Raw genomic sequence first — 13499 nt, 5'->3', positions numbered from 1 at the left:
AAACAAACAAGCATTTAAAAAGTCTTTGTCTCACAATGTTGAAAAATATCACCAAGAATTAAAAGAAACAACAACAACAATAAAACAGACATGAATAATGTAATATTTGATGCTTCATTATGTCACAGTAATAAATTAAAAACATCTTTATAGTGTTGTTGAAATGTTCTGATGTGGACTTTAAAGGTTTGGTGGCATCAGACTAACACAAGTCATGTTTTTTTCACGTTCAGGCATCAACACTTAAAACTGTGAAGAGGAAGGAAGTGAGGTCTATTTTAACAGCCTGTTTCTGACTCCTGCTCCTGACCACAGAGGACCATGACACTGAAGACAACATGTAGATTGACTGGAAGTATTTGATGTCATGGAGCTATATCTTGTGGTTTTATCTATCTTTTTAAACATTTTATGTTACTGATAGCACACGAAGATGAAAACAGCAGCGAGGAATTTAACAACAAAGAGAGGATTTGTCTCCTTCCTTCTCTCTTTAACAGGTAATTTACTTTAATTTCTACAAATCAGAACCCAAGAGGAAACTTGTTGTGAGCCATTTTTGTCAGTTGTGCCTCTGTTGTCTTTTGCCATTATATATTAACGACATATTTTAGTTGCTTTATTGCTGTCAGAGCAGACAGAGGAGGTTAATGTATAGTTATTCATCTTGAAGTTCAAGTTTTGGTTCTCTAAGTGCAGGAGAGGTGGCCGATGACAACATTTGTGTAAAAAGTTTGCCAGTCTTACATCCATACACAGTTAAGCACAGAAATTATTCATTTAAAAGTTTCATGCTCAGGGGAAACCAACTTTTTTTGTATTTATATTTTTTTAAGACAGAAGGTCATAAAAAGGACCAGTAGAGGGGAAGGGACAGTTAAGTTTGGTTATCACATTTTCGCATTTTGCTAATATAGAGGAGAAATAGAGGGAGAGAAAAAGAAATACACTCGTCTCTATATTTACATCATTTTTTAGGACTGGCTGACATCACCTGGAAAATGTCACATCTAACCTAATTTGTGTTTTGAATCCATTTTGAGGGCGATATTATGTAGAAGAGGAAAATACTCAGATGTTGTACAGTTATAGAGCTTTGAGGGAAACATTGTGTAGTTAGAGGACCACCTCTGCTCCAGCTCTAATGCATGTGCTGTCCATGTGTGAGGAGAGGGAGAAAAGCGAGCTGGTGCACGGATGTTTCTCCTTCTAACACGGTGTTTCCTACCACAGTTTGCCTGTGATCAACCTGTCAGAGGCCTTGGAGAGCAGAGGAGGAAGTTCAAGAGAAAATGTAGATTTTTTTCACTAAATTGTTAAACTGAGTTATTGCACAGGCCCACATCCTGATTTCTCATTTATACTTTAGAAAACTTTCCAGTTTTAAGAAATAATTCTTTGGGGCGCTTTAACTTTAACCTGAATGTATTTGGAGCCTCTTTCTGTTGTTGTCTTTTGCCGTTTTTAAAAATCAGTGATGCTATGAAGTACTGACACTTGTTTCTGTCCCAAACATTGTAATGTGATTGTTTAACAGGACAGTTTCTGTCTTCTTAGGAAGGCAAGAGTGAAAATTGTTGATGTTTAACATGTTTAATGGTTCCAGATTGTCCAGGACGGTTTAACCCCGTAATGTCGGTTGTCACATGTTTGATACATACTTTTATGATACCTCTATCTAATCAATATGCCAATAGATTAAAAAAAAAAACTTTAGAATACAATCTGATAAATAATAAAATGCCCTCAAGTGGATTATCAGTTACCAAAAACACCTAATGAATGAAATGAAATACAAAAAATATATACAGTGTGTTAAATTTAATGGATTTTTTTTTTATTTCAGTAGATAGTGTAATGAATATTTCAGTTCCAAAAAATAAGATTTTCCTGGCTATCATTTGTGTTTTCAGGCATTAAGGGGTTAATATTGAAAACAATGTTGGCTTAGAAGGATTATTTTTAGGGGGACTATTATTGATGTACAGATTTTATTGGCATTGTTTTGAAAGCAGCTCATGTGAGACTGAGAGGGATAAAAAACTAGGGCTGCAGGCAGCACTGAACGGGCCCTCGCACCTTCACACATGTTGGGTCTTGGTCTGTCAGGAAGAAACGGCCAGCTGCAGTGATGCTGTTAGAAAGTGAACTGTGAAACAGACATCAGTTTGTGTCTTTTAGAGACATTCGGTGAGAGCACAAAGTTAAAATCCAGTTCTAGTAGACTGAAGAAAATCACCATAATAAATCTGCATCATCAGCATAAAGACATGTTAAAGGGGGGCTGTAATGAAGAAGTTAAATTTGGCTGCTGCTGATGAGTCTAAGAAGAGTATAACTGCACAGGTATGGCTGTTGTGTTTTGCAGGTATGTTTTAACCATGAAAGACTTAGACTTGGGGCCGAACTCAGCTTCAATATATTTTTTAAACCCTTAGAACCAGTCACCATCAAGTGACATACATCATGAATTTAATCAGGAGACCTTAGAGTTTCAGCTGAAAATAATTTAAAGCAAAAAAGGGGAGAGATATACCGTGTGCCCTCGTGTAGTAAACTCCAGATTGAAGCCAGGTGCTCTTTAAGACTGACGCGTATAGTCGAAAAAAAGCGAGAAGCCACCAGCGCAATCTTCAGGCACACTCGCTTGAGTCAAGGATTTAAGTAAAAAGCCTTTATTGTTTCAGGGCATATCTAATAAAATTAAAAATCACATGGAAAGCCGACTGGTTTCCACCGCACAGGGTTTTCACCAGGGTGTGAACAAAACACTGACACAGGTGAAGTTCATTTAAAGGAATCATGTGATCTGAGGGCTGAAGCCACACCAGCTTGGAGGTACAAGCTTGTACCTCCGGTCGGCTTTCCATGTGATTTTTAATTTTATTAGATATGTCCTGAAACAATAAAGGCCTTTTACTTAAATCTTTGACTCGAGCGAGTGTGCCTAAAGATTGCCCTGGTGGCTTCTACCTTTTTTTTTTTTTAATAATTTAAAGCCATTGGTATCAAAATGGATCAATTAATCAGAATATTTTAAAAATGAATGAATAAATAAATAAATATTTTTTAATATTGTAGGGGCTGCCCCTGAGCCAATTAGCCATCAGTAATCATATCAATCATCTCAGTTTTCTACTGGGTGTGTTTGTGCAAAGATTGACAGCTCTTACCAGTCTTCTGAGCCCCCCAAAAATCTACTTCCTGTTTCATGGCAAATGGAAATTTTCATAGCAGTGCATTTTTAAGTAAAGACTCTTGACCTTCAAATTTGAGCAAGGACAATAACTGAGGATGTGGCTGGAATTATTTCAACAGTATGTGGAATACCTTTGAACAAATGGATTTTTTTGTGAGGACCGGCCACTTTAATGACATGATGAGACAAACTGATGAGCTGCCATGGCCACACCCTTTGAGCTTGGTACAACATTTTCATAACTTTTCATCCTAGAGGGCTTTTCTTATTTTACACCAAAAATGAAGTTGATTTGATGAAAGTCCTCAGAGGAGATAAAGCTAGAATGACCCCTGGTAATGACTTCTTTGATCAGTATTTTTACAAAAAAAGGGTGCAACGGCTGACTTCCTGTTGAACTGACTCTGTGGGTCCAGGAGACTTTTTGTAGACATGCTGAATATGTGTACCAAACACATGTGGGAATTCTTTGTGCTTGGTGTTTATCATGTTGGTGTTAGAATTTACCCTCCAATGTTAGCATGTTATAATGGGGTCACAATAGAGAACATCCATGACATGTCCTGATAGCTGATTAATGACTTAGATGCTGAACACTGATGAAAGACTCTGGACAAGATGAGAAGTGTTTTAGCAGTTTGTGCCACACACTGATGTGTCTGAGCTCGATTCTGCAGCGAGTTCTCAAAGAAGCTACAGTTTGTCACCTGTGGTGAGAAGGTGTTGTTTGACAAGTTGAAAAGCTGCTGTCCGTGCACTCCAACAGCATGTTAGTGCAATGTTGAGGGTGACACTTGCAGCTTCATCAGACTGAAAGAGTAGTTGTGACACGATGCCAATGTGGGGGAGTTTTAGTTCAGTTTGCTGTTGTCTCTGTAGAAACCTACAGACCCAAACAGCTATTCAGATATTCTGAGGAGGAAGAGCACGTAGCTATAGGCAAAGTTTGCATAACGAAGTAGTGCCAAACACAAAGGCTTTCTGGGTGAAAAAAAATTGAAATGCTTCAAAATGATTGGATATATCATACACTTGAGCCAATATGTGTGAAATAAAATTGTTTGTGCTCACATTTTCTCTGGAGGAGGCTGTACTTGCATAAAAAATGCAAAAGTGTTTATGGTTGTCTTTTCATCACATAGTTTTCCACATTATCACTTCACTCTCAGCCCTGCATCCATAGGCTATCCATGTTTTATGTCATCCTGTGGCTGTAAGACAGTGTGGGCATTCCTGAGTTCTTTTCTCCCTGAGCTTTACATTCACCTCTGCAAGTAAAATTGTAGTTCTGATTAAAAAAGTCTACTTTTCTCTGTGTTGCAGTGGTACAGGCTCAGAGTGACTGGAGAGTGACTTACTCTTCCTCTCAGATCTGTGCTGTGGAAGGATCAACAGTGGACATACCATGTTCTTACACATATCCATCCAGAGGGAATGAGCATGACACCGTAGTTTGGAGATCTTTCTGGTTTGTGAAAATGAATGGAAACGACCCTTTGGATCTGAGAAATGACCCAGATTACAGAGGTCGTGTGGAGTATCACTGTTCTGATAACAGCTGCACCCTGAGGATCACCAACGTCAGACAGAGCGACTCAGCTGAGTACAGATTCATGTTGATGACAAACCAACCAGAGGGAGGAGTTACTGGTTCACCTGGAGTCACTCTGTCAGTCACAGGTAACAATTTTCATCAAGTTTTTTTTTTGTTCCACTAAATGTCTGCTCTTTGGATGCTTTTTTCTTTGTTAATAAAACTGCAATGATGGAATACGTCTATCTAATGTCAGGCTGTAGCAGTGTAAAAATAAAAAGGTTAAACAGGGGTAAGTCCATGTATCTTTTGGTCATTGGATATTTGTTTCTGTGAAAAGAGTGTGAGGGTAAATGGGAGCATGAGACTGACAGGAGGATTGGTGCAGCATCAGCAGTATTGGAGGGATTATGTCATATCATGCAAAACCGACATGACCAGATTCCATTTCTGTCATCAGGTGGATCATCCTTGCAAAGCATCAAGCTTATTCACTTGTTCCACATCAGAGAAAGACTGGCACATCAGCACTGTTTAAGAAAAATAAGGTTGTAGCTACAGGCATGGTTGAATGGAGACAAATAAGGACATTTTCATGGATGCATGATACAGGGCTCCTAAGGCTGTTGAAAAATCAAACTTTAAGTCATCTGTGTAGGTTCTCAGTCATCCAGGTCATGATTATCCAACGCTGATCAAATTCTTGAAGACGTTTCTCCTCTTCTCCAAAAGGCTTCTTCAGTTCTGAGAGTGTCTGGGGAAGAGAAGTTTCTCCATCTTGACAGAAATGGCTTCCTTGACACCTCTCTTGAACCAACGGTCTTCTTTGGATAGGATGGAGACGTTGTGGTCATTGAAAGAATGTCCTGAATCCTAAAGATGGAGTTAAACAGCCGAGTCCTGTCCAGAGGAGGTGGCCCTCCTATGTTGTGCCATAAATGCATGGCACCATCTTAAGGGTGTTAGTTGTTTTCATGTTAAATATAGTTTCTAAAATACCAATGTTTTGTTTCTCTAATTGTTGGAGATATTTCATGTGGGTGGCTCTTGTCAGTCATTGTTTAGTTTGTATTCTGCAGTTTAATGCATCATGTTGAACTTTTGTCTTTTTGGATATTCTTTGATTGAGAAGTTCATGAATCTGGAAGTGTTGATGTTGAGGAGATACCAGAACTTCTGTGTTCTGTAAGTTGGTCAGGTTTTTGATAGAGGGGATTAACATAATGACACTAATGTTAATGAGTAATTTATTTCTTAATCAGTGACATTATTGGCTCTTCTTTACATACCCAGCTCTACAGGTGCAGGTGAGCGGTGGAGGATGGGTCGAGCCTTATTACTCTGCAGTGCTGACGTGCCATGGCAGCTGCAGACCCACTGCTCCTCTTTCTTACATCTGGTACAAAAACGGAGAGAAAATTCAGGAGGAAGCATCTTCTTTCTCAGGAAGCTTATCCTCCTCACACAGCTTTGCCTGTGCTTTAAAAGGATATGAGGATTTCCCCTCACCTTCAGTGTGTAAGTTTGATATCTCCATTCTATGGTACCTGTTCTACACTATACTTTACACTCTGACTCCTTACGGATCAGAAACAGCCACAAAAATATCTCTGGTGTCCTATGATAGTTGAGACATGAGTCTTCATGTAAAAATTAAAGGCTTGCATTTAAAAATCAAAACAAACTCTCATTAAACTCTTGTTTGTTAAAACTCCCAGAATCACATAAGCCTGGGCTGTTCTGCAATGAGGAGCTTTAAATGTTTGCTTTCCTAGAGGTTAAAGCCTCAAACCCAGTTATTATTTATCAAAGACCTCTTAAACACAAAATTTCATCTAAGAAGGCAAATGTTTCATATATTTAACTGTCAAATGATGACCATTTTTGTCTGAGCTTTTTGGTGAGAAAGACAAAATAAAAATGTTCCTGAGGATGAAAAATAAACATGAAATTTTAAATTCAACACTGTTTCTCATATATACTGTAGATGCTGTTATGTGGGAATAGCCAAGGAGTTTTGCACTTATAATCTTCCTCTGTTCTTCAAAATAACACGAAACGATTTTATTTGTACCTTAACTTGTTCAATTGTTTTTCTTTAACTCTAGGTGTTTATGGTCAAACCTGCAACAGAGTGACATACAATGTCAGGAACATCTGTGCCCTTAAAGGCTCATCAGTGAACATTTCATGCACCTACTACTACAGCTATGGGAGTCTTCAATCAAAGTTTTGGTTCAGTCCTGATCGTAGTCATCAGTGGAAGAGTGGCACAGAGCCTGAAGACCTCAGTAAAGACCCCCAGTATGCAGGTCGTGTCCAGATCTCTGACACCTTGAATGAACAGTCCTCTCTGAGAATCTCTGAGCTGAGAGAGAGAGACTCTGCTCAGTATCACTTCAAATTTAAAACCGCAGACATTGAATGGGGGAACAGCTTCACTGGTACAACTCTGACTGTCACAGGTAAACACAGATCAGACTCACAGCAGCACAGTTAAGAAAAATTCAATCTTCTATGTTCATAACTTCAGGACAAAACATAACTGATGATAAATTCTTTAATTATATTGTTTCATTTTTGTTGTTGATGTCTTGATTTATGATCCTGTTAACTGTAAGGTTAAAATAACAGCATTCTATTGTAGTTACTTTCTGACATTTCTGGGTTTTTCTCACATGTCCAGCTCTCCAGGTGAAGGTGATCAGTGTAACAGTCCACCAGGATTATACTGAGGCAGAGCTGAGGTGTCACAGCAGCTGTAGTCCTGCTGGTGGGATTTCTTATACCTGGTTCAAGAACGGACAGAAAATCCCAAATGCTGAAAACTCTTCTCATAGAGATCGGCTTTATCCAGGAGACTTTATGTCTTGTGCTTCAAAAGGACTTGAAAATTACGCCTCACCCTCTGTGTGTGAGTAGACATCACTCCTGTGGCTCATCAAGATCTCAAACACAATGTTCTCTGATATTTTCTACTCAGCATATTTAACAGATGTTTATTCTCCTCCAAATGCTCTGAAGACTCCCTCTGTGTGGGTGAGTCCTGTGGATGAAATAACAGAGGGCAGTTCAGTCACTCTGACCTGTAGCAGTGATGCTAACAGAGCAGCTAAATACACCTGGTACAGGAAGAACCAAACCCTGTCCAGTGAGGGAGCACAGCTTGTCTTCAGCTCCATCCAGTCCTCTGACTCTGCAGAGTATCAGTGTGCAGCTGAGAACCAGCTGGGGAGGAGAGAATCTAAACCCGTCTTTATCCATGTCCAATGTGAGTGGAATGAGAACAACGTACAACAAAATAGAAATGTAATGTTTCAACACAAGAGTGAGCATCCATGTTACATGAATATATAAAAACATTTCAATCATTGTAGAAAGTATTTCACAGTTAAAATCCTCTCTTATCTCTGCTTTTAGGAGAAATTCAAAGTTGTAAAGTGGTTTTAAAAGAGTTTAATGATATTGAGGCCACAAAGATCATGTATTGAGTGCTTTAGCTCAAACTGCACATAGACAGAGGGCAGAGGCGCCTGCTGACGACTTCTTTAAGAACATTTTTGGGTCTCAGCTTTGGGTATGGTCCAGACCGTGCATCTACTGCTGATGTGCTTCAGTCCATTTAAAGTATCATAGAAATACTAGAGTCACTCCTCTGCAAGCGCATTTAAATATATATTTTTTGTATTCTAATTTGTGAACATTATAAGGACATATTTGAACTAAAACATGTGAATTGTGTTTCGCTGTGTTCTCCTCCAGATGCTCCAAGGCTTCCCTCTGTATCAGTGAGTCCCTCTGCTGAGATAGTGGAGGGCAGTTCAGTGACTCTGACCTGTAGCAGTGATGCTAACCCAGCAGCTAATTACACCTGGTACAAGGAGAATGAAGACTCACCTCTAGCTTCAGGACAGATCTTCACCATCACTGATGTCAGAGCTGAACACAGTGGGAATTATTACTGTGAGGCCAAGAACACAAGAGGGCGCCATAACTCCACCTTCACCCTGACTGTTATGTCAGGTAAGCTCTCTATTATTCATTTTCACCTGCACAGACACAGGAGAGACTCTGTCTCAACTGAACTACTAACTAAAGGTTATCACAGAATGGAAAAGTATTTCCCAGGTATTAACATGACTTACATTTTGCCCCTACATTGTAATCACTGACTCAGGAACATTACTTTTATTAACAGTGTCTCATTTATCTGATTTTATTTTTGGGGAGCTCAGCATCCATATCAAACATCTCCAGGATAACTCTGGGACTCTTGATGATTCTTCTTCTTCTCCTCTTGATTCTGTGGAGGAGGTAAAACAAGAAGTGTTCACTCTCCTCTTTACTTTTCCTCCTCAGACTTGCTCTTTTCTTTGTTGATTATATCAAAGTTTTGATCCCCCCTCTCCTCTTTTTATAAACTTACTTCAGGAAGAAGGACATTATGGAGGCTGAACCTGCAGAAGCAATGGAGGTGAGAGAGAGAGGTCTTACTGATGGAACTTTCCATAAATCACTGTACTGGTGCTTTGGCATCTAAATACTCTGGAAAAAGATGTGACATTAATTTACAACTAAAAACAACTATCTGAGTAGAAATGAGCGATTCTTTAGATCAGTGGTTGCTTTGAGTCTCCAAGGATAAACACCAAATAACAGGATACATTGTAGTAAAAAATAAAAACATCCATTTTAATGATTTTATTTCTCAAACCAAACAAAACAGCCCTAAACACAATGTTCTTACCCACAGACCTTAGTATGAACTATTCATTGGTGTTTTATTATGATTTTAGTTATTATGTGTAAATCTTATTTTAACAGCCTCAGAGCAGACAGAGCCTGGAAATCTCTGGAGCCCCCTAAGTGGGTCCTGGACCACAGGTCCAAGGCTTTAAACCAATCCACAGATGAGGCAGACTACTGAATCTAAAACGTTATTAGGCTCTTTTCCTGCCCTTCCTCAAAAAGTTGGGATGCTGTCTGACATGGAAAAAAACACAAAGTGACAAGGAAATTTTTTTAACCTGGGCGTTTCATCTTCAAACTTATAAATCATATTGGATTTTGTTGTGTTTTTGAAATGGACATACGTATTTTGAATTTGATGCTGGCAACATGTTTCTGAAAAGTTGTGAAGAAAAGACAGGAATGCTAACAAAACACCTGGAACATTCCAGCAGTGAGTAGGTTAACTGGTAACAGGTGGTAGTACCATGATTGGGTATAAAAGGAGAACTCCTGAAAGGTTCAGTCATTTACAGTCAATGGTGTGAGGTTCCCCCCTTTGCCATTTGTCCACTGCATGGCTGAATAGTCTGTCCGTCCATCTGTCTGTCCGTCCATGTATTCCTCTCCTTTCCCTTATCCAGGGCTGGGTTGTGCTGGTAGCAGGTTGAGCAAGTCAACCCAGACATCTCTCTCCCCAGCCACACTTTCCAACTCCTTCTTGGGGGGGAACCTGAGGTGTACCTGGACCAGATAGGATATATAATCCCTCCAGTGCATTCTGGGTCTTCCCCAAGGTCTCTTCAGCTGATTGTGCCCAAAAAACCTCCAAAGGGAGGCGTCCAGGAGGCATCCTGATCAGATGCCTGAACCGCCTCAACTGGCTCCTTTGGATTGGAAGGATTTGAAGGCTCTACTCCTGGTTCCCTCTACATGTCTGAACTCCTCATCCTATCTCTGAGGCTGAGCCCAGACACCCTCTATAGCAGGGGTAATCAACTAAAATTCAAAGAGGTCCAGTCAAAGAAAATGTATTAAACCAACGGTCCAGAACATCATAATGTCTAACTTGAGTTAGTGTGATATGTGGATCTGGGTGTGATTTCAGAGACTTATTGCACTGATAAAATATGAAAATTTTCTGTCTACAGCTCACCTATTTCTCTGTCTGTGAATCTCTCCTTTAGCGCCCAATGAAATCCATTTTATGTTTTGCCAAATTCTGTTTTAATTTTTTGGAACTCCATTTTTTAACCTTTTCTCTAATTTTACCATAAAAAGAGTGTCCTGTTTATGTAAATATATAAAATGTTCACTAATTTTATATAAAAACCCTTAAATTTATTGAAAAAGGGCCACGGTTGGCCCAGGAGCCACAGTTTGGATAACCCTAATATAAAATAATTATAACCAGTGTAACAGATATTTCCAACATTTTAAGACAAATCCACATTTATAATCACATCCTAACTGATGTTTGTAATGTAAATGAAAAAAAAAATCTTCCTGTTCTCTCAAACACAAACCATAGGGCCCTGGACTCCTTGTTTCACCTCACTCGTCTTTTCGTCTACTCTCTTTGTCCTTCTAATGATTGTAGGTCCAGGTCCAGGTCCATATTGGATGGCGTCTGGGTCCGGACCCAGACAGCGGTCCGTCAGTTAGTGACGAGAGGAAACACATGTTGGCTGCTTGTATCTGTGATCTCATTCTTTCAGGCCTTACCCAGAGTTCATGACCATAGTAGGTGTGGGTTGGGAGGAAGACTGACGTAAATTGAAAGCTCTGCCTTCCAACTCAGCTCCTTTCTCACCACAACAGTCTGGTACAATACCTGCAGTACTGCCACCTCTACACCAATCTGCCCTTCAATCTCACACTCCTTTTTACCCTGACTCATGAACAAGACCCCAAGTTACTTGAGCCAGAGACTCACTCCCCACCCGGAGGGAGCCATCCACCATTTTCTGGCAAGAAACCAGGTGGTGCTGACTCTCATCCAGACCACTTCACACTCAGCTGCAAACTGGCCCAATGCCTGCTGGAGGTCCCCAGCTGAAGGAGCCAGCAGAACCACATCATCTGCAAAAAGCAGAGACTAACAGTTTAAAAACAACATTGCTCAACATGCAACTACAGGGTAGTTATAGATCTCACTACGACAGTCCATAATATCATCAAAAGATTCAGAGAATCTGGAGAAATCTCAGCACAGACGGGGAAAGTCTTTCTCCCTCAGACAGCGCTGCTTTATAAACCATCATCATTCTGTGATGATAGTACAACATGGGCTCAGGAGCGCCTCAGAAAACCATTGCCAATTAGCATAGTTCCTCACTGTGTCTGCAAATGTAAGTTAAGACTCTACCATAGAAAGACAAAGACACATATCAACAACATCCAGAAGCCCCGCCCACTTCTCTGGGCCTGAGCTCATCTGAGATGGACTGACCTAAAGTGTAAAAGTTCTGTCCATCTCTGTCAGCACAGCCATAAGCTGCACAGAAACCCCTGCAGGTGTGCTGTGGTTTTTATACCGTAAAATTTGAACATTAGTAGCCGGGACAATAGATTTTTTTTTTTTTTTTTTTTTTAATTGTAGACTCTATTTAGATTTTTTCTGTTTCGGTATATGTTTAGATTTATTTTACATATTTATCACTGAATGTGTATTTCTGATCACGTTTTTTTGTCTCTCAGTTAAACTCTGATCCTGCGTACGGGAACATCTCAGCCGTCACTGCAGCACAGAGAGAAGACAGAGGAGCAGGAAGATGCTGTATGAAGTCCTCAGGTTAGAGCCTCCTGCACTGAATAAACAGAGCCACTGTAGATTTACAGTCATCTATGTCACATGTTACAACCATACTATACCAGTATTCCATTCACTTTTCTGTCATGTTCTTTAAATGCTGTTGAATCAGGAGAAGACTTCCTGTGGAGAAGTGGGGACATTTACCTTCAGCTGCTGTAGGCTGATATGAATTCATGATAAATTGTTACTGAGACAAAAATCAGGTTGATAACAGATATAAAATAATGTTATGATTACCAACAGAGAAAGAGGAATGCAGACGAAACCATCAGCAGTAAACTGGATTAGATTTCCTTGGACAAAAAGGGGACAAAGTTAAAATCTATAATTAACTCTGCATCTCTGTCTCTGTTTATAAATGTTTATTCATGTTTTATGTGATTCTCAACCTTTTTTGATATCAACTGTCCCACCAACAGATTTATTGTCATGTACTTCATCAACATTAATGCTAATCAATCTGCATCTGTACTTGTTTTTTCATTCTGTTGTTTACAAATTGTTTGTTATTTGAGTTTAATGCTTTTTTCCTAATAAAAACATATTTTTAATTTAGTTGTTTCTTAAGTTATCCCTTACAGCAGCGGTTCTCAACCTTTTCAGCCTGTGACCCCAAAATTAAAGTGCCGACGAGAATGACGAAAAAACATAGCAATCAAAATTTAAAAGTCCCTGCTCTCAGCTTTACTGCTTGGAATAAATGAATAATAAAAAGCATCAAAAACTTCAACATCTAGTAATTCAAACTTAGTCTGAAGAATTTAAATAAAATGATAAAGTGAGTGACAGTAGATAGCCTTTAATTTTACTGAATTAGCTTCTCTGTTTTAGAGTATAATAAAAACCATCTAAAACATACCTTCAGTTCACCGTGCTGTGAGGAGTCTCAGACACTGGAGAGGAGTGATGATGGCAGGGAGATCCTCCTCTCTGATCAACTGAAGATTTAGTTTCCATCCTGGTTCCTGCTGGATGGTTTAGGTGGGACTGTTTAATCTCTGGTAGGATAGGCAAGTCTGCTAGCACAGCTCGTCCTCTCCATGATAACATGTACCTGAGGGAGTGATAAAATATTGTTGTAAAGTTGTACAGATTTGACTCCATCTATCAGCAATAATCCTTCTGTGGCTGAACTATCAGGAATTACAACAACAGAATTAAATATATATTATTTTACAATCCAGCTCATTCAGCAGGGTGTAGCAGGGCAAACAAACTGAGTT

At 39.4% G+C, this 13499-nt stretch overlaps 1 protein-coding gene across 2 annotated transcripts in view; it reads left to right on the top strand.

Moving 5' to 3' along the window:
- The first annotated feature begins 338 nt into the window (after positions 1-338).
- Positions 339-13499, top strand: part of LOC121508409 (B-cell receptor CD22-like) — a 22006-nt gene continuing 8845 nt past the window's right edge. Inside the window, exons 1-6 of one of the 2 annotated variants that reach the window (XM_041785249.1) lie at positions 339-500; positions 4523-4879; positions 6027-6251; positions 6842-7198; positions 7420-7647; positions 7758-7879. In XM_041785249.1, the coding sequence (XP_041641183.1) occupies positions 434-500; positions 4523-4879; positions 6027-6251; positions 6842-7198; positions 7420-7647; positions 7758-7789 (1266 nt within the window). In that variant the 5' untranslated portion in view covers positions 339-433 and the 3' untranslated portion in view covers positions 7790-7879. Of the gene's footprint in view, positions 501-4522; positions 4880-6026; positions 6252-6841; positions 7199-7419; positions 7648-7757; positions 8005-8495; positions 8757-8968; positions 9048-9164; positions 9208-12161; positions 12256-13499 lie in introns of those variants that run through there. The other variant, XM_041785251.1, reaches the window with a different exon arrangement.

This window comes from Cheilinus undulatus, linkage group 4 (assembly GCF_018320785.1).
Source record: "Cheilinus undulatus linkage group 4, ASM1832078v1, whole genome shotgun sequence".
In the NCBI taxonomy this organism is placed as follows: Eukaryota; Metazoa; Chordata; class Actinopteri; order Labriformes; family Labridae; genus Cheilinus; species Cheilinus undulatus.
Note: the sequence above shows the minus strand (reverse complement) of the source record. Positions and strands in the feature narration are given on the sequence as shown.